This window comes from Mesoplodon densirostris, chromosome 4 (assembly GCF_025265405.1).
Source record: "Mesoplodon densirostris isolate mMesDen1 chromosome 4, mMesDen1 primary haplotype, whole genome shotgun sequence".
Taxonomy (NCBI): domain Eukaryota; kingdom Metazoa; phylum Chordata; class Mammalia; order Artiodactyla; family Ziphiidae; genus Mesoplodon; species Mesoplodon densirostris.
Window position 1 is genome coordinate 45,479,197 of NC_082664.1, and position 27,423 is coordinate 45,506,619.

The 27,423-nt window shown below is 34.7% G+C and overlaps 1 protein-coding gene across 1 annotated transcript in view; it reads left to right on the forward strand.

Moving 5' to 3' along the window:
* Window positions 1-27,423, forward strand: part of EXOC5 (exocyst complex component 5) — a 54,880-nt gene that overhangs the window by 21,887 nt on the left and 5,570 nt on the right. Inside the window, exons 6-15 of the mRNA XM_060096160.1 lie at window positions 2,072-2,100; window positions 6,293-6,402; window positions 6,915-6,959; window positions 7,070-7,210; window positions 8,202-8,284; window positions 9,932-10,141; window positions 11,449-11,596; window positions 21,526-21,634; window positions 25,598-25,718; window positions 26,913-26,999. Coding sequence (XP_059952143.1) covers window positions 2,072-2,100; window positions 6,293-6,402; window positions 6,915-6,959; window positions 7,070-7,210; window positions 8,202-8,284; window positions 9,932-10,141; window positions 11,449-11,596; window positions 21,526-21,634; window positions 25,598-25,718; window positions 26,913-26,999 — 1,083 coding nt within the window. The remainder of the gene's footprint in view (window positions 1-2,071; window positions 2,101-6,292; window positions 6,403-6,914; window positions 6,960-7,069; window positions 7,211-8,201; window positions 8,285-9,931; window positions 10,142-11,448; window positions 11,597-21,525; window positions 21,635-25,597; window positions 25,719-26,912; window positions 27,000-27,423) is intronic.

A 27,423-nucleotide genomic window follows, 5' to 3' on the forward strand; every position in this document is an offset into this window, starting at 1 on the left:
AAATAATTTCAATCTTACATTTTTCTTTTGAAAAAATTGATAGAGAATTTTGAAATTGGAGTAAGATTTTAAATTTTCTTTTTTTTGGACTTCGATAAATAGACTAGAAGGGGACAGAGAAAGTTTAAACATGGGGCTCTTGAGCTCCTTTTTCTTCTGTCTACATGAGAATTCTTAAGCTTTTAGGGGTCTTGGACACCTTTGAAAAGCTGGTGAAAGCTATGAAATTTCCTTAAGAAATTCAGATACACAGGCTGTTGTATACAATTTCATGGAGTTTTAGACCCTTTAGCCTATCTGTAGGCTCCTTCCTAGGGACTTCAGGTTAAGAAGTCCTATTGTAGATGCAAGGCCCTAGGGCCATTGCTAAGTTAGGTATTAATGGGTTCATCCTAAAAGAAACTTCACTGAGAAGGAAATTCTTTCATGATTTCCTTTAGTTCATGGAATGTCAGACTCTAATAAAATCTTGTTAACAGTGGTTCTCCCATTTAAATATCTGGAAAACATGTCTTCCCTTTTAACAGATAATATACATATTTTATTCTTTTGGTAATGCTTGAAAATCCTGAGGTACAGGTAGAATGTAAATGTATTGCTATACTTAAAGCTTGTCCATTATGTCCCAAACATAGAGTGAAAGTGAATTCCCTACCCCCAAATATATCTTATTTTACTCTGAACTTTGTATCATCATAAAGGATTAGCAGTAATAATCATCTATCATTTAGCTATTATTAATAATTTCATACTTGTCCAGCATTATGAACAATGATTTTTAATGTCACCTACAAAAAACCTCTCTTTAACTTTATTTCAGAGTTAAACCATTTACTTAAATGGGTAAAATGTGTACCTCACAATAAGTGCATCATAATTGTTGGCTTCATCTGTCTCCCACCCCTACAAACACAGAGGCATATACTCATCTTCTCCTGCTTCTCAATTACATGCTTCTCTTACAGTTTTGTTTTAGCCTATCAAGACTTAGAATTGAATATATAGCCTAATCAAGTTTAATTTTTTCACAAAGATCAGTATGGCCTATCATACTTTGTGATCCACTGTGACTTTGATATCAATTTTGTATAGATCTTTAAATTATTAGCTTCTTCATCTGTCTTTGGCATCTCTTTTGCCAGCCATTTTCCTGTCTCTTCAAACTAATCACATAAGATCTCTCAACATTAATTTTCCATGTTGTGCATTCCCCCTGGATACTTACGATTTGAAAAAAGTTCTAGTGTGTGGTAGTGTATGATATTTTAGTCTTTGAATTTCCAGAGGTTGAATGCTAGGCACATTGCTGGGTCCTTTTTATGGCTTCTATTTTATTTTTCTAGTTTTAAAATAACTCATTTGTGTATGCTTATTTTATAGTTGTTTTTCTTTAAGTAACAATAGTGGAACGTCATATGAGGAAATCCCAACTGAGGGGAAAATAGACAAATATCAAGTGAATTTAAAATGCCAGTGAATATGAGTAGGGACAATAACCCAGTTGTTGGGGCTTTCTGAGTTGTTAATGCCTCATGCAGAATTCCTCCCTTTAAAAGGGAATTGGTGGGACTTCCCTGGTAGTCCAGTGGTTAAGACTTCACCTTCTAATGCAGGGGGTGCAGGTTTGATCCCTGGTTGGGGAGCTAAAGATCCCACATGGCTCTGGGCCAAAAAACCAAAACATAAAACAGAAGCAATATTATAGCAAGTTCAATAAAGACTTTTAAAAGAATGGTCCACATCAAAAAATAAATGAAAAAAATTTTTAAAGGGGTGGGGGAATTGGTTATTCAATGTGAATTTCTTCAGTGAGAACCAGAGACCCCATCTGGATTGCCCAAATTCAGTTTTGTTACATGGCATGCTTCCTACTATCAGTACTCTCTCCCCTCTGGCTTTGTCTTTCCCTCCCCTCCCTCCCTCCCCACCTTCCTTCCTTTTTTCTGACGACATTTAGTATAGAGGGTTCCTATGTACCCCCAAAACCAGTTTCCCCTTTTATTAACATCTTACATTACTATGGTACATTTGTCACAAATAATGAGCCTCATCACTGGTTTTTATCTTTCAGATTTTCAGAAGTTAAATCCAAAATTGCAAGTAAGTGGGGTTCTGTTTATTTAACTGTTTTGGATAGGTAATCAAACTACTTGTATAAAAGAAAGAAAATAGTAAAAGAAGAGAGTGGGAACAATGTCATCCTCCCACCCCATCCCTGAGTTTGATTCCTCCTCCTTGAAACAACTGTTATCAATTTCTTGAGTATTCTTCCAGAATATTGTATGGATATACAAGCATAAGACATAAATCATGAATGTAATGTGTAGAATTTAATTCTGCTGTCCGCATTTATTTTAAAATAATTGGTGGCATGCTATACAAATAGCTTCCATACCTTGTGTTCTTGGCATACTATACAAATAGCTTCCATACCTTGTGTTTTTGGCATACTATACAAATAGCTTCCATACCTTGTGTTTTTAATTTAACAATGTATCTTGGGGATTGTTTTTATATTCATACATACAGTTCTAATGTAGGTTCTCTTTTTTTAAAGCTAGCTCGTAATGACCATTTCAGTACCTATTTAACTCCTTACATGATAGCTTGATTCTTGATCTTTGGATTGTATTTTAAGCAGACCATTCTGAATTTCTTGAAAAGATGCTATAATTGCAGGCTCCCGTGGTAGTCTAAGTCACTGTTTTGGGAAGTCATTGAAGTTCAAAGACCACCTGTTTTCCCAAAAGTGTACCATAATAGCCTCAAGAATGTAGTGAATCAAATACCACGTTGTCTTAAGGTGTACCTTGGTATTGAATCTGCCATTGTTTGTAGTAAAGGCATCTGAACTCTAGTAAAGTGTTTTATAATTCTGCTCACCCTTTCCATAAATTCAGGTTTAAGATTTTTCCTGTCTCTCGATATCACAAATGACATCCAGAAGGTTTTTCCCAGGCAGCTGCTTGTTTTTTAAACATCTTTATTGGAGTATAATTGCTTTACAATGGTGTGTTAAGTTTCTGCTTTATAACGAAGTGAATCAGCTATACATATACACATATCCCGATATCTCCTCCCTCTTGCGTCTCCTTCCCACCCACCCTATTCCACCCCTCTAGGTGGTCACAGAAGACTGAGCTGATCTCCCTGTGTTATGCAGCTGCTTCCCACTAGCTATCTGTTTTACATTTGGTATTGTATATATGTCAGTGTTACTCTCTCACTTCATCCCAGCTTACCCTTGCCCCTCCCCATGTCCTCAAGTCCATTCTCTATGCCTGTGTCTTTATTCCTGTCCTGCCCCTAGGTTCATCAGAACCATTTTTTTTTTTTAGATTCCACAGATATGTGTTAGTGTACAGTATTTGTTTTTCTCTTTCAGACTTACTTCACTCTGTATGACCGACTCTGGGTCCATCCACCTCACTACAAATAACTCAATTTCGTTTCTTTTTATGGCTGAGTAATATTCCATTGTATGTATGTGCCACATCTTTATCCACTCATCTGTCCATGGACACTTAGGTTGCTTCCATGTCCTGGCTATTGTAAACAGAGCTGCAATGAACATTGTGGTACATGACTCTTTGAATTATGGTTTTCTCAGGGTATATACCCAGTAGTGGGATTGCTGGGTTGTATGGTAGTTCTATTTTTAGTTTTTTAAGGAACCTCCATAGTGGCTGTACCAATTCACATTCCCACAAACAGTGCAAGAGGGTTCCCTTTCTCCACACCCTCTCCAGCATTTATTGTTTGTAGATTTTTTGATGATGGCCATTCTTTTTTTTTTTTTGCTTTATAACAAATTTAATCAGTTATACATATACATATGTTCCCATATCCCCTCCCTTTTGCGTCTCCCTCCCACCCTCCCTATCCCACCCTTCCAGGCGGTCACAAAGCACCGAGCTGATCTCCCTGTGCTATGCGGCTGCTTCCCACTAGCTATCTACCTTACGTTTGGTAGTGTATATATGTCCATGCCGCTCTTTCACTTTGTCACAGCTTACCCTTCCCCCTCCCCATATCCTCAAGTCCATTCTCTAGTAGGTCTGTGTCTTTATTCCTATCTTACCCCTATGTTCTTCATGACATTTTTTTTTCTTAAATTCCATATATATGTGTCAGCATACAGTATTTGTCTTTCTCTTTCTGACTTACTTCACTCTGTATGACAGACTCTAGGTCCATCCACCTCATTACAAATAGCTCAATTTCATTTCTTTTTATGGCTGAGTAATATTCCATTGTATATATGTGCCACATCTTCTTTATCCATTCATCTGATGATGGACACTTAGGTTGTTTCCATCTCCGGGCTATTGTAAATAGGGCTGCTATGAACATTTTGGTACATGTCTCTTTTTGAATTATGGTTTTCTCAGGGTATATGCCCAGTAGTGGGATTGCTGGGTCATATGGTAGCTCTATCTGTAGTTTTTTAAGGAATCTCCATACCGTTCTCCATAGTGGCTGTACCAATTCACATTCCCACCAGCAGTGCAAGAGTGTTCCTTTTTTTCCACACCCTCTCCAGCATTTATTGTTTCTAGATTTTTTGATGATGGCCATTCTGACTGGTGTGAGGTGATACCTCATTGTAGTTTTGATTTGCATTTCTCTAATGAGTAAAGATGTTGAGCATCCTTTCATGTGTTTGTTGGCAAATTGTATATCTTCTTTGGAGAAATGTCTATTTAGGTCTTCTGCCCATTTTTGGATTGGGTTGTTTGTTTTTTTGATATTGAGCTGCATGAGCTGCTTATAAATTTTGGAGATTAATCCTTTGTCAGTTGCTTCATTTGCAAATATTTTCTCCCATTCTGAGGGTTGTCTTTTTGTCTTGTTTATGGTTTCCTTTGCTGTGCAAAAGCTTTTAAGTTTCATTAGGTCCCATTGTTTATTTTTGTTTTTATTTCCATTTCTCTAGTAGGTGGGTCAAAAAGGATATTGCTGTGATTTATGTCATAGAGTGTTCTACCTATGTTTTCCTCTAAGAGTTTGATAGTTTCTGGCCTTACATTTAGGTGTTTAATCCACTTTGAGTTTATTTTTGTGTATGATGTTAGGGAGTATTCTAATTTCATTCTTTTACATGTAGCTGTCCAGTTTTCCCAGCACCACTTATTGAAGAGGCTGTCCTTTCTCCACTGTACATTCCTGCCTCCTTTATCGAAGATAAGATGACCATATGTGCGTGGGTTTATCTCTGGGCTTTCTATCCTGTTCGATTGATCTATATTTCTGTTTTTGTGCCAGTACCATACTGCCTTGATTACTGTAGCTTTGTAGCATAGTCTGAAGCCTGGGAGCCTGATTCCTCCAGCTCTGTTTTTCTTTCCCAAGATTGCTTTTGCTATTCGGGGTCTTTTGTGTTTCCATACAAATTGTGAAATTTTTTGTTCTAGTTCTGTGAAAAAGGCCACTGGTAGTTTGATAGGGATTGCATTGAATCTGTAGATTGCTTTGGGTAGTATAGTCATTTTCACATTGTTGATTCTTCCAATCCAAGAACATGGTATATCTTTCCAGCTGTTTGTATCATCTTTAATTTCTTTCATCAGTGTCTTATAGTTTTCTGCATATAGGTCTTTTGTCTCCCTAGGTAGGTTTATTCCTAGGTATTTTATTCTTTTTGTTGCATTGGTAAATGGGGATGTTTCCTTAATTTGTCTTTCAGATTTTTCATCATTAGTGTATAGGAATGCAAGAGATTTCTGTGCATTAATTTTGTATCCTGCTACTTTACCAAATTCATTGATTAGCTCTAGTAGTTTTCTGGTAACATCTTTAGGATTCTCTATGTATAGTATCATGTCATCTGAAAACAGTGACAGCTTTACTTCTTTTCTGATTTGGATTCCTTTTATTTCTTTTTCTTCTCTGATTGCTGTGGCTAAAACTTCCAAAACTGTGTTGAATAATAGTGGTGAGTGTGGACAACCTTGTCTTGTTCCTGATCTTAGAGGAAATGGTTTCAGCTTTTCACCATTGAGAACGATTTGCCAGCCAGCTGCTTTTTTACGTAGCAGTGATAAATGGCAGTCAGACTATAGGAGCTCACCTGTTTTACCAGTTGGGAAGGTTTTTGTGGTTTTGAAAATACAGATTTATATACCACAGTATATTATAGAGTTTTGATCCACTACCTATAATCTCATATAGTTTTTGCAATTCTTTTAAAAGAAAGTTAGATTCCTAATCATTATATTTATAAAGAAACCATATACTCATAAATAACTTGGATACTTTGTCTCATTGTAGCTGAATGACTTTCTGTTTTTAGGTAAATACCATGATTTAGAATGCCAACTGATACAGGAGTTTACCGGTGCTCAAAGAAGAGGTGAAATATCCAGAATGAGAGAAGTAGCAGCCGTTTTACTCCATTTTAAGGTAAATAGTAAAAATTTAAATTGCAGATTAGTCTTAAAGAATACTAGGTTATATGAATTCTATATATTATAGTCTCTGTTTTTCCCCAGGTGTATGAGTCAGTGATAATTTTCATTATTTGGAATAATTTGAATGTACATTTGTATCTTTCTCCAGAAATGATATTAAGTTTTAGGTAGTTAATATTATTTAAATAAGGATCTTATATTCAATAATATTAATATTTTATCACTGAATTTTTATGTAGTTTGACATGGCAAATCATATTGTCTGCCTTCTGGGTGTTTAATTTTTTTTTTTTTTTCAGTCAAACATTTGATGAAATAATTCAAAAGCAAGAAAGATTGACCTTAAGTTTGGAATATAGGAACCAGAGAGTAGCTATTACCGTTGGCCATTTATTGAGGCATAGACATAGCTTTATTACATATAATACCTCTTTTATTGACATTGTTGTTATTATTGTTATAATTGAACCAAAACAGTGATGTATATTTCTTTCTTCTTCCTAGGGTTATTCCCATTGTGTTGATGTTTATATAAAGCAGTGCCAGGAGGTAACATAACAGTACACTTTATTGGATTTTATTTTATTTTATGCTAAATTTGTGTTTTAAAAAAGCATTTTAAAATTATATATTCAGTGTAAAATTCCTCTGCTGTTTAGGGTGCTTACTTGAGAAACGATATATTTGAAGATGCAGCAATACTCTGTCAACGGGTGAACAAACAAGTTGGAGATATCTTTAGTAATCCAGAAACAGTACTGGCTAAACTTATTCAAAATGTATTTGAAATCAAACTACAGGTAATTTTAAACAATGACTAAGTACTTAAGGCAATATGTGATTTTTTTCCTCTATGTTTTAAAAGTTTTTAAAATTTAGTTTATTTGTATAATATCCTTAGGCATAGTAATCCACTTATTAAGTGTAGGAGAAAGGAATGACAGTGTCATGCTTTAAAAAAAAAATGTTTTATTGTTCACCAAGAAAAAAGGTACTATCACTTAGTGTCATTAGAGCATGTGTTTGAAATTACATATGTGTCAGGTTGTGGTAGGTTAGCCTCAGTTTTCATTTTTATTGGTTGCTTACCTTGACCAATAGATGGCATTTTTGAAATTGAACAAGAATTACAAGCTCAATCTGTAGAGTGTTTTATAATATGGTACTAAGATTAAAAGAAAACAGAGGAATTTCATTCACAACCTTGACTTCCATAGCTCTATACTTTAAGGCAACATTTCCTAAACTATGTTTACCAATGGATTGAGCAACATTAAATAAGTGTTGTCTTTAAAACACAATTCAGGACTTTTAATAGCCTTTAAAGATACTAATATGTATTGTGATTCTCCAGAAGTGGAGATGTAATGTACAGCATTTCCCAATTTTATAGTAATGTCTCAAAGGACACTAGTGTTAACTTAGACTACAGTTTGGGAAAAGCTGCTGTAAGGAATTGACCATATTGATATAGCATCAGGTTTTGTTTTTTGGGATCTTTTTTTTTTCCCCAATGTACTTCATGAGGCAGGATAGGCAGATTTCAAAAGACAAGGTATTTGAGATTCTTAATGCTTATTCCCAACACTGATAAGATGTATGAGTAAATATGAGAGGCAGTAAAAATTAAAAACCTATTTTTTTTATATTGGTCTCTTTTCTGTGCATTGCCTTTTCCACTGGACTTTAAGTCAGAACAGTTCAAGAATATGGAGTAATTCTAGAGAAAAAAAAATTGACTATATAATTTAATATTTACTTAATTGACAGAATGTTGACTTTTTTTTTTAGAGCTTTGTGAAAGACCAGTTAGAAGAATGTAGGAAGTCTGATGCAGAGCAGTATCTCAAAAGTCTCTACGATTTATATACAAGGTATATTTTTAATTATTAGAAAATAGTAATATCTCACATTTTCTTTTTTTCAGATAAAAAATGGGGAAGTATTCAGGTATTTTTGAATAACAGTTTGTCAGATAGCAATATACCTTTTACATTAAATACTTGGCTGTATAGACTAGTATTGTACAAGAACAGCATTCTTAGCATGTTAACTTAAGGAATTGGATATTATGCTTTATATTAATGTACTTTAATGAAATATAAAAATCTTGTTTAAGACTTGAGAATTTTGTTTCTGATTTTAATTGTAAGCTAGTTCATTATTCTTTAATTTTTTTCTTTAAGAACTAGTATAATTATATTTATCTGCAGTTAAAACTTTAAAAGTTGAGAAAGGGAGTGACAAACTTTTTAAAATTTATTTATTTTATTTTTATTTATTTTTGGCTGTGTTGGGTCTTTGTTGCTGCGTGCAGGCTTTCTCTAGTTGCGGCGAACGGGGGCTATTCTTTGTCAGTGCCCAGGCTTCTCGTTGCAGTGGTTTCTCTAGTTGTGGAGCACGGGCTCTAGAGCGCAGGCTCAGTAGTTGTAGTGCATGGGCTTAGTTGCTTTGCGGCATGTGGGATCTTTCCGGACCAGGGCTCAAACGCGTGTCCCCTGCATTGGCAGGTGGATTCTTAACCACTGCGCCACCAGGGAAGCCCCCAGAGTGACGAACTCTTATGTGACAATTTCAGACTTAAGTCTGATGTGAAAATTTGTCTTGTACTTTTGTAAATGGCAGTGTTATACTTTGTAGAAGCTTCATGTGGAGTTTTTTTCCAACTCAATTGCTTTTCTTTATTGTCATCGCTTTGAGAAGAGGGTTTTCGAAAGTAACTATAATCAGGAAGTCCATCTCAGCAACAGCACTATTGTGAGCCTATCTTCAACAGTGAGAAACAGAAAATTAGAGGAAAGTCCAGGGACAAAGACGAAAGAGAATGAACAGCACATAGACTTCTCAGTATTTTGACTTGGATACCATGTCATGAATGACATACTTGAAGCCGTTCTGCCACTGTTGCCATTTCTAGTCTGGTTGGTTGCCTCAGTTTCCTCTCCTGAGTCATCTCTAGGAGTTTATGGTAGTTTTCAAAACCATGATGTTGTTTGTAATATTCATTCTACTTAACATATATAACCCTATACAGTCGCTGTCTGCATCCTGAGTAACTTCCCAGGGTTTAAGAAATGGTGGTGTAACATAAGTTATTAAAAAGTCACATTATAGGGCTTCCCTGGTGGCGCAGTGGTTGAGAATCTGCCTGCTAATGCAGGGGACACGGGTTTGAGCCCTGGTCTGGGAGGATCCCACATGCTGCGGAGCAACTAGGCCCGTGAGCCACAACTACTGAGCCTGCGCGTCTGGAGCCTGAGCTCCGCAACAAGAGAGGCCGCGACAGTGAGAGACCCGCGCACTGCGATGAAGAGTGGCCCCCACTTGCCACAACTAGAGAACGCCCTTGCACAGAAACGAAGACCCAACACAGCAAAAATAAATTAATTAATTAATAAACTCCTACCCCCAACACCTTCTTTTAAAAAAAAAAAGTCACATTATAAAAATATGTATTTCTTAAATATTGTTACTAAACCTAAAAAATGCATTAATCTTTTTTCTCTCTTTTGCATGAAAAGAACCACAAATCTTTCCAGCAAGTTGATGGAGTTTAACTTAGGTACTGATAAACAGACTTTCTTGTCTAAGCTTATCAAGTCCATTTTCATTTCCTATTTGGAGAACTATATTGAAGTGGAGACTGGATATTTGAAAAGCAGAAGTGCTATGATCCTACAGCGCTATTATGATTCAAAAAACCATCAAAAGAGATCGATTGGCACAGGAGGGTAAGTGTTTTTGTTAAATGTTGTAGTTAAAACTAAAGATATTAAAAGCTATTATATTTGGACAAACTTGTGAAATATTGATAGTCATTAGAATTTTCTGTGAAGAATTTTTTTAATTCAGTTTGTTTACACCATTCATCAAATCCTGTCTCTCAAGCCACATGTTGAAATGTTCCTACATAACATTGTTAAAATGTAAAGCAGAATACTAGTACCATAAAGAGTTCCTCCCTCCCTCCCTCCCTCCCTCGCGCCCTTCCTGCCTGCCTTCCTTTTTTTAGACTGAGTAAATTATTCCAGGTTATTGACTAGGAAGCACATTGTTTTATTGCTGCTATTGCAGGTGTGGTTAAAAAAAAAATGCAGATAGTTCACAGTTTTGTACCCTGAGCTTTTTCATGACTTGGGCATAAAATTATTTAAGTGATACATTAAAACGTGAATGTACTTACCTACTAGAATAAAATTAAATGATTTGCTGTAAGAATTGGTGGCAACTCAGTTATCTAGATCTCAACTATCTGGAATTGAGTTGATTTTAGGATGAATCAGAATGACCTCTGTGGAGCCATATAATCAGAGTTGACAGTTCACATAATGCACACCCAAATCATTTTCTTGTTTCCCAGTTTGTCATATATTAAATAGTGATCATGGAGAGATTATAATTAGGAATAAGAAGTGACATCTCAAAGGCAGTAGCAAGTAAAAGAGAAAACCTAAAAAACAATCATAAGAATTTTTTGAAAAATTAGTTCACAGTCTGGAGCTATATATTCTAGGACCAAAAAAAAAGTAATTTTCTAAAGATACTATCATGTAATAAATGTTCTTAATGACCCTCAGTCATTGAGAAAAGCTAAATTATGTTTAATAATAATGAAGAAATGTACAATATGTTTAAATGGTTAATATGTTTAAAAATCTTTAAAATTTTAGAGTTTGTTTTAAGCAGGACCATTTAGTTATCTGGAATATTAACTTATTTGGAAAAGCCCACTTCCTAAGGAAACCAGACAAGGAGTTTTGGGCTACTGAGTCAGAATTGTAGAGTTGAAAGAGACTTTAGAGATAATAACTCCAAATCTACTCATTTTTCAGACAAACGTCTTCTGTTTAGAGATTAATGCTTTCTTCACTTTACAGAACTACTTACTGAAATTAAAAGTTTTAGGGCTCCTGGCTGTTGGTCTATTTTTCATTCTTCTTTCTTTTTCTTAGTTCATGTATACTAAGTTTGAGAGTATTTGAAATTGAAATCTATGTATAGTAATGTTCTTTTTTCATTTGTTGGTATTATGTACTAGTATTCAAGATTTGAAAGAGAGAATTAGACAGCGTACCAACTTACCACTGGGGCCAAGTATCGATACTCATGGAGAGACTTTCCTATCCCAAGAAGTGGTGGTTAATCTTTTACAAGAAACCAAGCAAGCCTTTGAAAGATGTCATAGGGTAAGAGTAATTGTAAATTTATTTTATTTGTATATAGTTGTGTATTTTAATTTTTCTCTGGTTGGGAACAATTGTTTATTGTAATAAAAAGGATTTTTGCTTGGGGAACAGAATTATTTTTAAATTATTTAGAAGTATATTTTAACATAATTTTATTTATTTATTTATTTTTTTCTTTTTGCAGTATGCGGGCCTCTCACTGTCGTGGCCTCTCCCGTTGCGGAGCACAGGCTCCGGATGCGCAGGCCCAGCGGCCATGGCTCACGGGCCCAGCCGCTCCGCGGCATATGGGATCCTCCCAGATCGGGGCACGAACCCGTATCCCCTGCATCGGCAGGCGGACTCTCAACCACTGCGCCACCAGGGAGGCCCTTAACATAATTTTAAAGTTGAGCGTGTCAAATTTTCTTTAGTGAGATATTAAATCAAGATATGAAAGGGAAAGTTAGACCTGTCTTATAAAGAAATAGAGCGTTAGGGAGAGAAGGATGTTTAAGAACACAGATATCAAAGGAATGGAAAAGTTGACTCCATTAAAATTTAGAATTTCTGGGCTTCCCTGGTGGCGCAGTGGTTGAGAGTCCGCCTGCCGATGCAGGGGACACGGGTTCGTGCCCCGGTCCAGGAAGATCCCACATGCCGTGGAGCGGCTGGGCCCGTGAGCCATGGCCGCTGAGCCTGCGCATCCGGAGCCTGTGCTCCGCAACGGGAGAGGCCACAACAGCGAGAGGCCTGCATACCGCCAAAAAAAAAAAAAAAAAATTTAGAATTTCTTCCACAAACATACTTTAACAAAGTAACAGGTAAGTCACAGCCTCTGAGAAGGTATTTGTAACCAATATTACTAGCAGAAGATTTATAAAACAAATAGTAGTGGTTAATAATTGTATACCACGTACTATGTTCCAGGCACTATTCCAAGCACTTTAGGTATGTTATTAACGCATTTAATCATTGTAACATTTCTGTGAGGTTATTATTCCTGTTTTACAGAGGAAGAAACTGAGGTACATACTTCTTAAGTATGAAGTTGAGAGTTCAGGCAGTCTTAATTTTTTATTTGCATTGATGTATATTGTCTATATACTTATATTGATAGATAGTAAATCAATATAAATTATACATATAAATATAAATCAATAGAAAACAAGTCAAAGGCTACACATAAATACAGAAAATATAAATTATCAATAAGATATTCAGTCTCACTAGTGGGGAAATGAAACTTAAAACAGGGAAAATACTATATCATTCTCGATAGGTTGGCAAAAAGTAAAAAGTCTGTTGATACTAAGTATTGGTAAGGGTGTGGAGCAATAGAAGTTCTCATACACTGCCAATGGAAGTAAACATTGGTATACTTTGGAGAGTAATTTGTTAATTCCTTAGAGAAATTTGTAGGTTCACATGACATGTCTAACATCATAAGCTATGTTTGTCATGGTGAAAAATTAGAAACAAACAAAAGTGTGCTGTAAAGAGGACTGATAAACTGACATTGTTCATATACTAGAAAACTATATACCAATTTAAATGACTAAACTAGAGTTATATGTATCATCAGCATGAATAAATCTCAAAAATGCAATGTTTAGTGAAAAGAGCAAAATGGGGAAAATATATATTCAGTATACCACAACATAAAATTTTAAAAAGTAAAACAATACTTTATATTACTCAGGAGCATACATAAGCATGGGTGTGATAAACAACTTCAGAGTAGTGGTTGCCTTGGGAGGAATACCCAAGGGATGTTATCTATATGTATAATGTTGGATAACTCCTGCCCCCCAAAAGGAAGAAAATCTGAAGTACATTTGGAGAAATGGTAAGATATGACACATCTGGGCAGGTGATGGGTATATTTGGAACAGTAATATCTGTACTTTTCTGAATACTGGAAATATATTAAAATGTTTCTAAAGCATTGGATTATCAAACATGAAGCTGTCAACATATTTATTTGAATCACAGCAACTAGGTCTAAATCATGACCTCTGTCTGGAAAGTCATGAGATTGAAAATCAGTTTAATTCATTGCAGTCTGATCCAACAAACATTATTTTGTGTTTACTTTGTACCATCTGCCATGTTAGGCATTGAGGTTATAAATACAGGACATTTACATTACTTTTGAATAGTGTGGAGGAAAGAGGTAGACATATAAAGAATTAGTGCAAGGTAGGTAAACACTGCTGGGACCAAAGAGGAAACAACGAGCTCTGCCTGGTTAAGGAATTGAGAAAGAGTATCAGGAAGGATTTTAAAACGGAGGAGACATTTGGGGTCTAGATCTTGAAAGCTAAATAGGATATCTTCAAGAGGATGATTCTGGCAGGCTGTTTCAGGACTAGAGAAAATTACGTACACAAAGACATACAGATATCAGTCAAGCAGTATGAAATGCTTGAACTAAAAAAGGATATGGGGAGAGTAATAAGGAGGTTGAAAATGTAGACAAAAACTCTTTGTATACCATACTTAGAAATTTGGACTTGACCTTGTTAGGTGATGATGGAAGCTTTAAAGGATATTAAAAAGGGCAGTGTAATGAGCAGATTGGTGTTTTTTTCCTTTCTTTTTAAAAAACTTAGTAACTTTGAGATATAATTGACATTCAATAAACTGCATGTATTTGAACTGTACAATTTGATAACTTTGGTAAATTATGTGTACATTTGTGAAACTATAACGCAGTCAAGATAATGAACAGATCCACCACCTCCAAAAGTTTCTTCTGCCCTTTTAAAATCTCCCTTTCGCCTCCATTTCTGTCCTTGGGCAACTGCTGATCTGCTTCACTGTAGATTAGTTTTCAAAAAGAAGTGGATGCTTCGGTACTGAGTCTTGAAAGCTAAATAGGATTTTTCAAGAAGTTGATTAATTTTCTAGAATTTTTAATATATGGGATTATAGTATATTATAGTGTATACATGTGTTTCTGGATTCTTTAACTCAGCATAAATGTTTTGAAATTCATTCATGTGTGTATTAATTAGTATGTTCTTCTATTGCTGAGTAGTATTTAATGAATATGCCACAATTTGTTTATCCATTTACCTATTAATGGCAGTTTAGATTGGCTCCATCCAGTGTTTGACTATTACAAATGAAGTTGCTATGAATATTCATGCATATGTCTTTATGCAGACATATGCTTTCATTTCTCCTGAGTAGCTATATGATGTGATATGGTAATTCTTTTTACGAAACTGCCAAACTGTTTTTCAAAGTTGTTTCGTTTGACATTCTTTCCAGCAGTATATGAGAGAGTTGCATTTGTTCTACATGATTTCCAACATTTGGTATGATCAGTCTTTATTTTAGAGTCTAATAAGGTATATAATGATACCTTATTATGGTTTTAGTTTGCATTTTCCTAATGACTAAAAATGAGCATCTTTTCTTGCATTTATTTGCCATTCATGTATATTATTTGGTGTATTTTGCGTGCGTTTTTCAAAATTGGGTTGTCTGTTTTCTTATTTTTTGACAGTTGTATATCTGGTTAAAATTCATTTATTTGATATATGATTTACAAATGTTTTCTTTCAGTCTGTGGCTTGTCTTTTTCATATCTAAAGAGTATTTCAAAGAATAGAAGTTATTAATTTTGATGATATCCAATTTAACACTTTTCTGTTATGGGAGGTATTTTTGATATCATATTTAAGGAATCTTTGCCTAACCTAAGGTCACAAAGATTCCTCTTATATTTTCTTTCTTTTGTTTGTTTCCTTAAGTTTTCTTTCTTTTTAAAAAAATACATTTTTAAAAAATTTTCAACAATTTTGAAAGGTTACTTTCCATTTACAGTTATTACAAAATATTGGCTATATTCCCCACATAGTACAATACCTTGAGCCTATCTTACACCCAGTGGTTTCTACCTGCCACTCCCCAACCCTTACATTGCCCCCTGCCCCCCTGCTCTGTAACCACTAGTTTGTTCTCTGCATCTGTGAGTCTGCTTCTTTTTTGTTGTATTCACTAGTTTGTTGCATTTTTTTAGATTCCACATATAAGTGATATCATACAGTATTTGTCTTTTTCTGTATGATTAATTTCACTTAGCATAATGCCCTCCGAGTCCATCCATGTTGCTGCAAATGGCAAAATTTCATTTTTTTAATGGCTGAGTAGTATTCCCTTGTATATATATACCACATCTTCTTTATCCATTCATCTGCTGATGGACACTTAGGTTGCTTCTGTATCTTGGCAATTGTAAATAATGCTGCTCTGAATATTGGGGTGCACGTATCTTTTGGAATTAATGTTTTTGTTTTTTTTCGGATATATACCCAGGTATGGAATTGCTGGGTCATATGGTAGTTCTATTTTCAGTTTTTTGAGGAACCTCCATACTGTTTTTCATAGTGGCTGTGCCAGTAGGAATGTTTACATTCCTGCTAACATTGTACAGGGTTCTTTTTCTTCACATCCTTGCCAACATTTGTTGTTTGTAGACTTGATAGCCATTCTGTATGAGGTGTGACGTGGTATCTCATTGTGGTTTTGATTTGCATTTCTCTGATGATCAGTGATGTTGAGCATCTTTTCATCTGCCTGTTGGCCATCTGTTTGTCTCCTTTGGAAAAATGTCTGTTCAGATTCTCTGCCCATTTTTTAATTAGGTTTTTTTTATATCGAGTTGTATGAGTTTTTTATATATTTTGGATATTAACCCCTTGCATATCATTTGCAAATATCTTTTCCCATTCAATATGTTGCCTTTCTGTTTTGTTGATGGTTTCCTTTGTTGTGCAAAAGCTTTTAAGTTTGACTGTGTCCCATTTGTTTATTTTTGCTTTTGTTTCCCTTTCCTGAGGAGACAGATCCAAAAAAATATCGCTAAGACCTATGTACTGCCTATGTTTTCTTCTGGAAGTTTAATACTACACTGTTTTGATCACTGTAACTATAAATCTTGAATCGGGTAGTGTGAGTCCTCTAACATTACCATAGAAAGCGTTTTCGTATAAGTCTGATAATCAATTTGTCAGTTTCTGGGGAAAAAAAAAGTTTGGGGTTTTGACAGGAATTGCTTTGAATCTATAGCTCTGTTTGTGGAGAATTGACGTCTTAGCAATATTGAGTTCTCAAATACAGTTGATTTTTATATGTTGATTTTGTACCTGCAACCTGACTAAACTCACTTATTCTAATAGCATTTTTTGTAGATTCCACAGGATTTTCTGTATAGAATATAATGTTTTCTGCCAATAAAGTCAGTTTTACTTATTCCTTCCAATGTAGATGCCTGTTGTTTTGTCTCTTGCCTTATTGCCCTGGTGAGGACCTCCAATACAATGCTGACTATAAGTGGCGAGAGCATACACCTTGCATTATTCTTTTTGTTTGTTTGTTTGTTTTTTAATCTTTTTTTAAACATCTTTATTGGAGTATAACTGCTTTACACTGGTGTGTTAGTTTCTGCCGTATAACAAAGTGAATCAGCTATACGTATACATATATCCACATATCCCCTCCCTCTTGCTTCTCCCTCCCACCCTCCCTATACACTGCATTATTCTTGTCTTTATCATTAATATGATACTAACTGTAGGTTTTTCTTTTAAAAAAGTCTTTTTACTGATGTATAGGTTTTTAAATTTTATTTATTTATTTATTTATTTATGGCTGTGTTGGGTCTTCGTTGCTGCGCACGGGCTTTCTCTAGTTGTGGCGAGCAGGGGCTACTCTTCGTTGAGGTGCACAGGCTTCTCATTGTGGTGGCTTCTCTTGTTGTGGAGCATGGGCTCTAGGTGCGTGGGCTTCAGTAGCTGTGGCTCGAGGGCTCTAGAGCTCAGTCTCAGTAGTTGTGGTGCATGGGCTTAGTTGCTCTGTGGCATGTGGGATCTTCCCAGACCAGGGCTTGAACCCTGTCCCTTGCACTGGCAGGCAGATTCTTGACCACTGCACCACCTTGGAAGCCCCTATTGACATATAGTTGATTTACAATATCATGTAACTTTCAGGTGTACAGCACAGCGATATGTATATAATATATGTATACATATAAATATGTAACCTTATAGGTTATTACATAATATTGAGTATAGTTCCCTGTGCTATGCAGTAGGTCCTTGTTGGTTATCTGTTTTATACATAGTAGTGTGTATATGTTAATCCCAGCCTCCTAATTTATCCCTCTCACATCCCGCTTTCCCCTTTGGTAACCATAAGTTTGTTTTCTGTGTCTGTGAGTCTCTTTCTGTTTTGGAAATAAGTTCATTTGTGTCGTTTCTTTTTCTTTTAGATTCCACATATAAGGTATATCATATGAGATTTGTCTTTCTCTGTCTGGCTTACTTCACTTACTATGATAGTCTCTAGGTCCATACATGTTGCAAATGGCATTATTTCCTTCTTTTTTATGGCTAAGTAATATTCCATTTTATATATATATATATATATATAAATTTATACATACACACACCACATCTTTATCCATTTATCTGTCAATGGACATTTAGGTTGTTTCCATGTCTTGCTATTGTAAATATTGCTGCTATGTACATAGGGGTGCATGTAATTTTTTGAATTATAGTTTTATCTGGATATATGCCCAATAGTGGGATTGCTGGATCATATGGTAATTCTATTTTTAGTTTTTTAAGGAACCTCCATACTGTTCTCCATAGTGGCTGCAATTTACATTTACCAATTTACATTCCCACCAACAGTGTAGGAGGGTTTCCTTTTCTCCACACCCTCTCCAGCATTTATTATGTATAGACTTTTTGATGATGGCCATTCTGACTGGTGTGAGGTGATACCTCATTGTAGTTTTGATTTGCCTTTCTCTAATAATTAACAATGTCGAGCATCTTTTCATGTGCCTCTTGGCCACCTGTATGTCTTCTTTGGAGAAATGTCCATTTAGGTCATCTGCCCATGTTTTGATTAGGTTGTTTGTCTTTTTGTTATTGAGCTTTATGAGCTGTTTGTATATTTTGGAAATTAATCCCTTGTCAGTCGCATCATTTGTAAATGTTTTCTCCCATTCTGTAGATTGTCTTTTAGTTTTGCTTATGGTTTCCTTTGCTGTGCAAAATCTTTTAAGTTTAATTAGGTCCCATTTGTTTTTCATAGATGCTGTTTATCAGATTGATGAAATTCTTTTATTCCTAGTTTTCTGGGTGTTTTTATAAGGATTAGATGTTAGACTTTGTCAAATGCTTTTTTTATTGTTGTTCTTAATGTGGTTGGATTACATTGATTTCCAAATGTTAACCTTGCATTCCTTTGATAAACCCCATTGGTCATCATGTATTATCCTATTTATGTAGGGTTGGATTAGGTTTGCTAAACTTTTGTTAAGAATTTTTGTGTTTGCCTTCAAGAGGGATATTGACGTATACATATTTTTTTCTCGTAATGTCTTTGTGTAGTTTTGGTATCAGGGTAATGTTTGCCTCATAGAATAAGTTGGAAAATGTTCCTTCCTCTTCAATATTCTGGAAGAGTTTATGTAAAATTGGTGTTATATTTTCCTTAAATATTTGGTAGAACTCACCAGTGAAGTCATTTGGGCCTGCAGTTTTTAACTTTGTGAGGGTTTTAAACTACAAATTAACTTCTCTAATAGATATGGAGCTATTTTAGTTACCTGTTTCTTTTTAAGTGAGCTTTGGTAGTTTGTGTCTGTTAAGATTTGTATATTTCACACAAATTGTTGAATTTATTGGGATTAAGATGTTCATGGTATTGCCTTATTATCTTTTTTATGGTCAATTGATTTTGTGTGTGTGTCCATGTGTGTGATTTTTAATTGAAGTATAATTTGTTTACAGTGTTGTGTTAAGTTTCTGGTGTATAGCAAAGTGATTCAGTTATATATACATAATATATATATTCTTTTTCAATATAGGTTATTACAAGATATTGAATATAGTTCCCTCTGCTTTACAGTAGGACCTTGTTGTTTATTTTATATGTAGTAGCTTATTATCTTTTTAACGTTTCTAGAATCTTTAGCGATGTCTCCTATTCATTTTTGAAGATTGGTATTTTTGTGTGTGTGATCATTCTGGCTAGAGGTTTATCAGTTTTATTGGTTTCCCCAGAGAATCAGCTTTTGGTATCATTGATTTTTCTGTTTTCTGTTTTGTATTTCATTGATTTCCACTCTTTATTACTTCTTTTCCTTCTGCTTACTTGGGTTTCATTTCCCCTTCTTTTTCTAGTTTTTTAAGGTGGAAGTGAGACATTGATTAGAGACCTTTCTTATTTTCTAATATAGGCATTTAGTCTTATAAATTTCCCTTTAAGGTACTGCTTTAGCTGCATACCACAAATTTTAATTTGTTGTATTTATTTTCATTCAGTTCAAAATACTTTTAAATTTCCCATTTGATTTCTTTTGGCCCAAGAGTGGGTTAGAAGTGTGTTATTTCATTTCCAGATATTAGGGGATTTTTTAGATGTCTTTCTGTTATTGATTTAAATTTGATTCCATTGCGGTTAGAGGACATACTTTGTGTGATATGAATCCATTTTAAATTTATCGAGACTTGTTTTTTAGCCCAGAATATGATCCATCTTGGAAAGTGTTTTATGAATACTTAAAGAAAATGTACATCCTGATGTTGTTGGATAGCGTATTCTATGAATGTCAGTTAGGTCCAGTTGATTAACAGTGTTGTTTATGTCTTCTATATCCTTACACATATTCAGTCTACCTCTTCAATGAGTTATGCATGAATGTACGGATGTAGAGAGGAGGAATGTGAAAAATTAAATTTATTCTTTGTGGCTTGCTAAGGGCATTTGTTAAGCATCAGTGAGCAAAGAAGGGAGGTGAGGGTTGTGGTAGAGAGACTGATGAAGGGTAAAGGTTAGGATTGTATTAAGAAGACCAGGAAGGGAATTGAGTAATACCAAATTAGTATTTATAATCAGTAGAGATTTAGGGAATTTAAAGTGGGTTATGCACTTCAGTGCCCATTACTCTGAGAGTGGATCACAAATGGAGACTACAAATAGGCAACAATCAATTGATAAATAATATAGGAAACAGCTATAAGAAGTTGAGAGGTAATTTTCTAACTTTTAAAGAGGGATTTAATTTTCTCAGCATAATTACTAATGATTCCTTTACTAAGTAGTTAATCAGCAGCAGCAACATCAACATCAAAATGAAAATTTATTATTGTGAACCTATTATATGCCAAACACTGAGCTAAAAATACCTTACATGCATTTTCATACTTTATTTTCACCTCAAGGCTAGGATATAAGTACTATTAATATTATTCCTACCTTACAGATGAAGAAATTGAAGCTTGGTGGGGTTAAATAACATCTCAAGGGTTCACTCAACCAGGAAGTGATGAAAGTGGGATTTGAGCCTGTTGTATTTTATAGTGTGTCTGTTATTGATTTCCCATCCCCACCCTCCAATAAAATAAAGAATCTTTTTTGTTCTGAGTTTTACTAGAATAGCATTTGTTCATTTGGTGGCTCTCAAAATTCTTTTACTGTGACTCACAATAAGAAAGGCACTTTACATGGCAGTTGAGTGTACATTTATTATATGTATTTATGTGTGTGTGTATGTTATGTTTGTATGTGTTTATTTCATTAAAACATAATTTGGTTTTAATGTGTACTTTAGACATTGTTTTCTCTTGGTTCTCTCTTCTTTTCTCTTTCTTTCTTGTCACAGTCCACTAATGGGTTACAATCCAGGTCAGAAAAACATTGATCTAGTCTAAGCCAGGAGAGTTGTAGACAGACACGGGGCTTTGAAACTGTATGTATATGAGAAAGGCATTTTGGGTGGGCAGGAAGAGTTTTAAGTTATCATTTTGATACCTGAATACTGACTATGTCTTATACAAAGTTGATTGCTAAAAAAAAAAAAATTGCCTTTTTTTAAAGGTAAACTTGAGGAATGATGTATTTGGTTTTTGTTTTTAAAGCTCTCTGATCCTTCTGATTTACCAAGGAATGCCTTTAGAATTTTTACCATTCTTGTGGAATTTTTATGTATTGAACATATTGATTATGCCTTGGAAACAGGACTTGCTGGTAAGTATATTTATTTGTGTTATACTTCATGTTAAATTCCTTTGATCCTATTTGGTTTAACTGTATGCATAATGTTTTATATATATTCAACTCTATCTGTCAAAAGCAGTTCAGTGCGATGAAATGCTTTTTGAGCTTCTGTAACAAGGATTTGTCAGATGCTAGAAGCTATAGAAAGACACAGTTCTCATATTGCTTACATTGACCAGGGCTACATGAGTCACTACAGTGAATGGAAGAATGTAATACAATGCTGTAAGCTATGAAATGCCAAAGGAGCAGAAATGGAAGTGACAGCAATTCTGGTTGAGACAGTTGAGTAAAGTAAGATTTAGAAAGGAAAGTGAGCCTTTTCAAAATAAGCCTGGAGAGGAATAGATTCATATAAAATTTTTTCTTTTATTTTTGGTCTTCTGGGTTTACTGGTATTAATAGGATAATAATGACTTCTTCCCTAAATTCCAGTCCCATTAATTCAGTTGCCTCCTTGACCTCTCTTACCTGTTCTGTGTGCATCTCAAATTTAATATATCCCAAATGAAACTCTTTATCTTCCACCTAAACTTCTTCCTTTCCCCTTCTTTTCCATGTCTTTAAAAGGCATTACTATTTACTGTTTGCTCAAGGCCCAGACCCCGGAGTTATCATAATTCTTCTTTTCATCAAACCTGAGAGCCAGTCTGTCAGCAAATCCTGTCTGTATACTGCCAAACATAACTCAAATTCGTCTACTTTTCTCCATTTCCGCTGATGCCACCCTGATTTAAAGATCATCATCTCTATCCATTCCTAACTGGTCTCTTTGTGTACATTCTTACCTTTCCAAATAACTGACTCCATGTAACATTTATGTTATAAATTCAAGGGTCTTAAAATTTCTTGCTTAAGACCCTTTAGTGGTTTCCTGTTACTCTTAGGGGAAAAACAAGAAGAAACTCTTTATGAAAGTATGGCTTTTCGAAAGAGAGGCATGGACATATATACACTACCAAACGTAAGGTAGATAGATAGTGGGAAGCAGCCGCAGAGCACACGGAGATCAGCTCAGTGCTTTGTGACCGCCTGGAGGGGTGGGATGGGGAGGGTGGGAGGGAGGGAGATGCATGAGGGAAGGGATGTGGGAACAGATGTATATGTATGACTGATTCACTTTGTTATAAAGCAGAAACTAATTAAAAAAAAAAAAAAGAAAGTATAGCTTTTGATCTGGCCTCCTCTTATATATTCATCTCATATTGCATTTCCCCTCACTACCCCAGCCCCTTTGGCCTTCATTCATTTTCCTCATTCAGGTTCTTTGCACTTGGTATCTCCCTACCCCCCAGTCCTTTTCCTTCAGCTCTTGTCATGTCTGGCTTTTCACCCTTCTGATCTTAGCTAAGGTGCTACCTTCTTAGAGAGGCCTTTGCTGATCGACCTAGCTAAAGTGATACCCCTTTCCCAGCCTAGTTACGCATTATTTCATCATTGAATTAACTTTTTTCATAACACTTGTTACAATGAAATTTTCATTTGTTAATATCTGCCTCACTCACCAGAATTCACTCATTGAACACATGCTTAAGTCCTTACCCTTGTACTCATGCAGCTTACATTCTTGTGGAAAAGATAGACAAATGACTAGTAAGTTCAATGAATAAAAATAAAATTGAGTAAGGAATAGAGAATAGTAATGGGAGGTAGGATGGGGAATTCAGGGGCAGAGGGCTTTTTTAGAAAGGCTGGTCAGAAAAGGCCTCTCTGAGGAGACATGATCCAGAGAGCTGAATGAAGTGAAGGAGTAAATTGAATATTTGGAGAAAGAGTATTTTAAGTAGAGAGAACAGCATTTAAGTTCTCTTGAATAGTGAACTTCACGGGAATCTTACCTGTCTTAGGAATCTTATCTGTCTTAATTGCCATTATAGGCTAGCACCTAGAAAGCACATAGCACGTGCTCAAAAATGTTTGACTGTATATAACATCATTCCATAAAGTTTCTAAGGTTGAAGCAAAATTACCCATAATTCAGTAACCTTTGGTTTATTCTTACCCTTTTTTTTTTTAACCTGCAGGACGTAGATAAGCATTTGTAGCCTGCTTCCCCCCCTCCTCCACCCCATGCAGCAGAAACTTGACATCAAGTATTTAACATTTGCCATTTACAAATAAGCTAATGTGGTAATTTGTATTGGGATAATAATATCCACCTCAAAGATGTGAAGATTAAAGAAGATAATAAAAAAGTAACATGAATTTGATTCTATATGGTATGAAGGAGTTGTTCTTTAGCTAGTATGGAAGCCTAGCTTCTTCATTTTAATAGCAGTATTCATAATTTGGAAGGGCTTAGAAAATTTTCTGGTAGGATGAGAATGTCCCTTATAAACATTTTTCATGCAGCTATTTAGTTAGTACATACTGCTATTATTTCTAATGATTTTATAAAATTCTGTCATGCATATATATTATAAAGTTAACCACCCCCTATTATTAGACATCTTGGATCTTTTCAGCAATTTTTTTTTTGCGGTACGCGGGCCTCTCACTGTTGTGGCCTCTCCCGTTGTGGAGCACAGGCTCCGGACACGCAGGCTCAGCAGCCATGGCTCACGGGCCTAGCCGCTCCGTGTCACGCAGGATCTTTCCGGACCGGGGCACGAACCCGTGTCCCCTGCATTGGCAGGCGGACTCTCAACCACTGCACCACCAGGGAAGCCCCTTTTCAGCAATTTAGTAGTATAAATAATGCTACAATGAACATTGTAGAGCTTAAAGTGTTTTCCTTATTTTGAATTATTTTCTTTGGATAAAATTCTGGAAGTGAAATTAACAGATCAAAGTGTGTTGCAAATTAAAAAAAAATTTTATACGTATAAACTATTTTCCTAAGGGTTTTTTTCCCACTAATCTATACTGCTGCTGGCATGTATGATTATACCAGCTTTTCTGCACAACACTGAATATTCTTTAAAAACTTTAATAATTTAATGGTTAAAAACATACATCACTATTGCCTTTTCATGTCTTTCATTAATAGCAAGGATTAGTATTTTCTACATGTGTACTGACTTTATTTTTTTCTCTTGTAAATTTGTGTTGGAGCCTTTAATTTTCTTATCAATTGATGATTTTGTCGTTTATGGGAAAATAAAACACCTTTATTTTCCATTTTTAAAACTTTGAAAAAAAATCCTCCTCCTGTAAAGAACTCTAGGTATTAAACTTTTGTTTTCTCATTTTCTGTGAGTATTTTTCCTAGCTCCTTATGTCTTTGAACTTTAGCTAGAAACATAAATGTCTGTGGTTAGTAGGGACCTTAGAGTTTAACTATTACTCTCTTATAAAAGAGGAAACTGAAATCTGGAGAGATTAGCTGTCTGTTTTGGGGTCAGAATGTGAAGTGGCTTGAATACAGTGCTGAAAATCTGGAATTTATTATGTTGACAGTGAGGAGACTTTGAATTATTTTTGAGGAAATAGTAGAGAACATGGTGAGTGAAATATGTTAAATATATTATTATGGCAACAATATATAGCATAAAAGATAAGGAGATTTGAACCAGGATACTAATAAGAAAATTAAGTTTTAACTGTTATCAGTGGTAATGAGGCCTGGTTATAAGAAAAATGGTAGAAGTGTATTCATGGCTCATGAATCATTGGGCATAGGAGGGCAGGAAAGGGAAGGAGAAGGTATAGTTCAAGATGATTTATTTATTTATTTATTTATTTATTATTTATCTCCGCAAATAATGAAGACTTGAGTAGATAGTGAAAATTTGGACGTAAAAACTTTGGATGAATTTTATTAAATTATTAACAAGCTTAATTTTACTCTTCTGTCCACAAAAATTATTGCTGATTTAATGAAACAGCAGTTACTTTTATGCATGTTGTATATATAAAACCACATTCTTTTTTCTGTTGCTTACATGAATTTCTTTATTATGATTCTAACATATACATGCCTTCCAACTTTAGGAATTCCTTCTTCAGATTCTAAGAATGCAAATCTCTATTTTTTGGATGTTGTGCACCAGGCCAATACTATTTTTCATCTTTTTGACAAGCAGTTTAATGATCACCTTATGCCACTAATAAGGTTAGTCAAATTGTCCGATTTTCATTGGTGTTTCAATTAATATTATAATATTCTACTTCTTGTTAAAATTTAAAAGTAATAGATGTTCGTTAAGACATCAAACAGGAACAAGAGGGTGTGGAATAAGTAAAAGCCCTTTTCCTCTTTCTTGCCTTCCTGTTTTCCTTCTGTGGTATTAATTTTGGTTTACTGAATGTGTCATAAACCTAAATCTGATATGAAAGACAACTTCTAGCTTGTTCCCACTTATTATAATAAAAAGATGTACAATAACAATTTTATGAGATCAATAGGACAGGTTTTGATGAGGCATTAAATAAGGTTTTGTTTATATCTTCCTATCAATTTATGTGAACTTTTAAAGCATGTGAGGATTAAATAAGGTAGTATATATGTGAACATGCTTTTTAAAATTGTATGTGTAGCACTATAATTAAAGGGGAAGAATATTCATATAGAAAATAAAATTCTAGACATTTTGTATAAATGTTGATATGCCAAGAAATAATTAGTCTAGAAACAATCTCAAAGATAAAGATTACTTGTGATCCCTGAATCACATTTTGAAAGGAAATTTACTTTTTAAAGAGCTCTAATGTCACATAACAAAGAATTCGTGTAATTATTAGGGTTGCATATTCTTTAATATTTTGGGTGTTTTTTGACATTTAGGTAATATTCAGAAGGTAAATATGGCTACCAAGTTGCTTTTCTTTTTCATTTTTTTTAATATAGGAAAGCTAAATACAATTGAATTGGGTGTTAGTTTAGTCTGCAAATTTTAATTAGTATAATTTGCTATATTCTCAAGACTTTGTGATTTTTCTTACTGATATACCAGAAATTTAATTAAAAAGGAAACCAAATAATTTCAGAATTTCAAAATCACATGTTTATATTCTAAAGGGATGTCTCCTCACAGATGAAAGTAATAAATCTAAATCCTCCTCTTCCGTCTCTTTTAACGGGTTAGTTTTTCCTAGCGTGACTATTGTAATGAATTGGGCATAGTGAATACTAAATAATTACTTTACTATTTATATGCTTCTTGGATTGGGGAGCAAATTAAAATAATGTGTGTGTATGTGTGTGTGTGTGTGTGTAGGTATATAGCAATACATACATGCCTATGAAAAACTGTTAGAATTGTAAGGCTACTAATGTGATCTTTTTCCCCCTTTAAACATTCAATAGCTCTTCTCCTAAGTTATCTGAATGCCTTCAGAAGAAAAAAGAAATAATTGAACAGATGGAGATGAAATTAGATACTGGCATTGATAGGCAAGTTGTTAGTTTTACTATTTCTCTTGCATTTTTGTTGTGTTTATTTTTTTATTTTTAAATCTTTTTAACATCTTTATTGGACTGTAATTGCTTTACAATGTTGTGTTAGTTTCTACTGTATAACAAAGTAAATCAGTTATATGTATACATATATCCCCATATCCTCTCCCTCTTGTACCTCCCTCCCACCCTCCATATCCCACCCCTCTAGGTGGTCACAAAGCACTGAGCTGATCTCCCTGTGCTATCTCTTGCAATTGTAAAAACACCATTGTAACAACATGAAAATGATTTTCAGAGAAGAAAAAAGTCTATTTTAATTCCACCATCCTGCTATAACGTTTGATTTTAATTTTACATATTGCTTTCATCTGTATTAGAATGTTGTTTTTATTGGCTTCCAGGTTTATTATTTATGGAA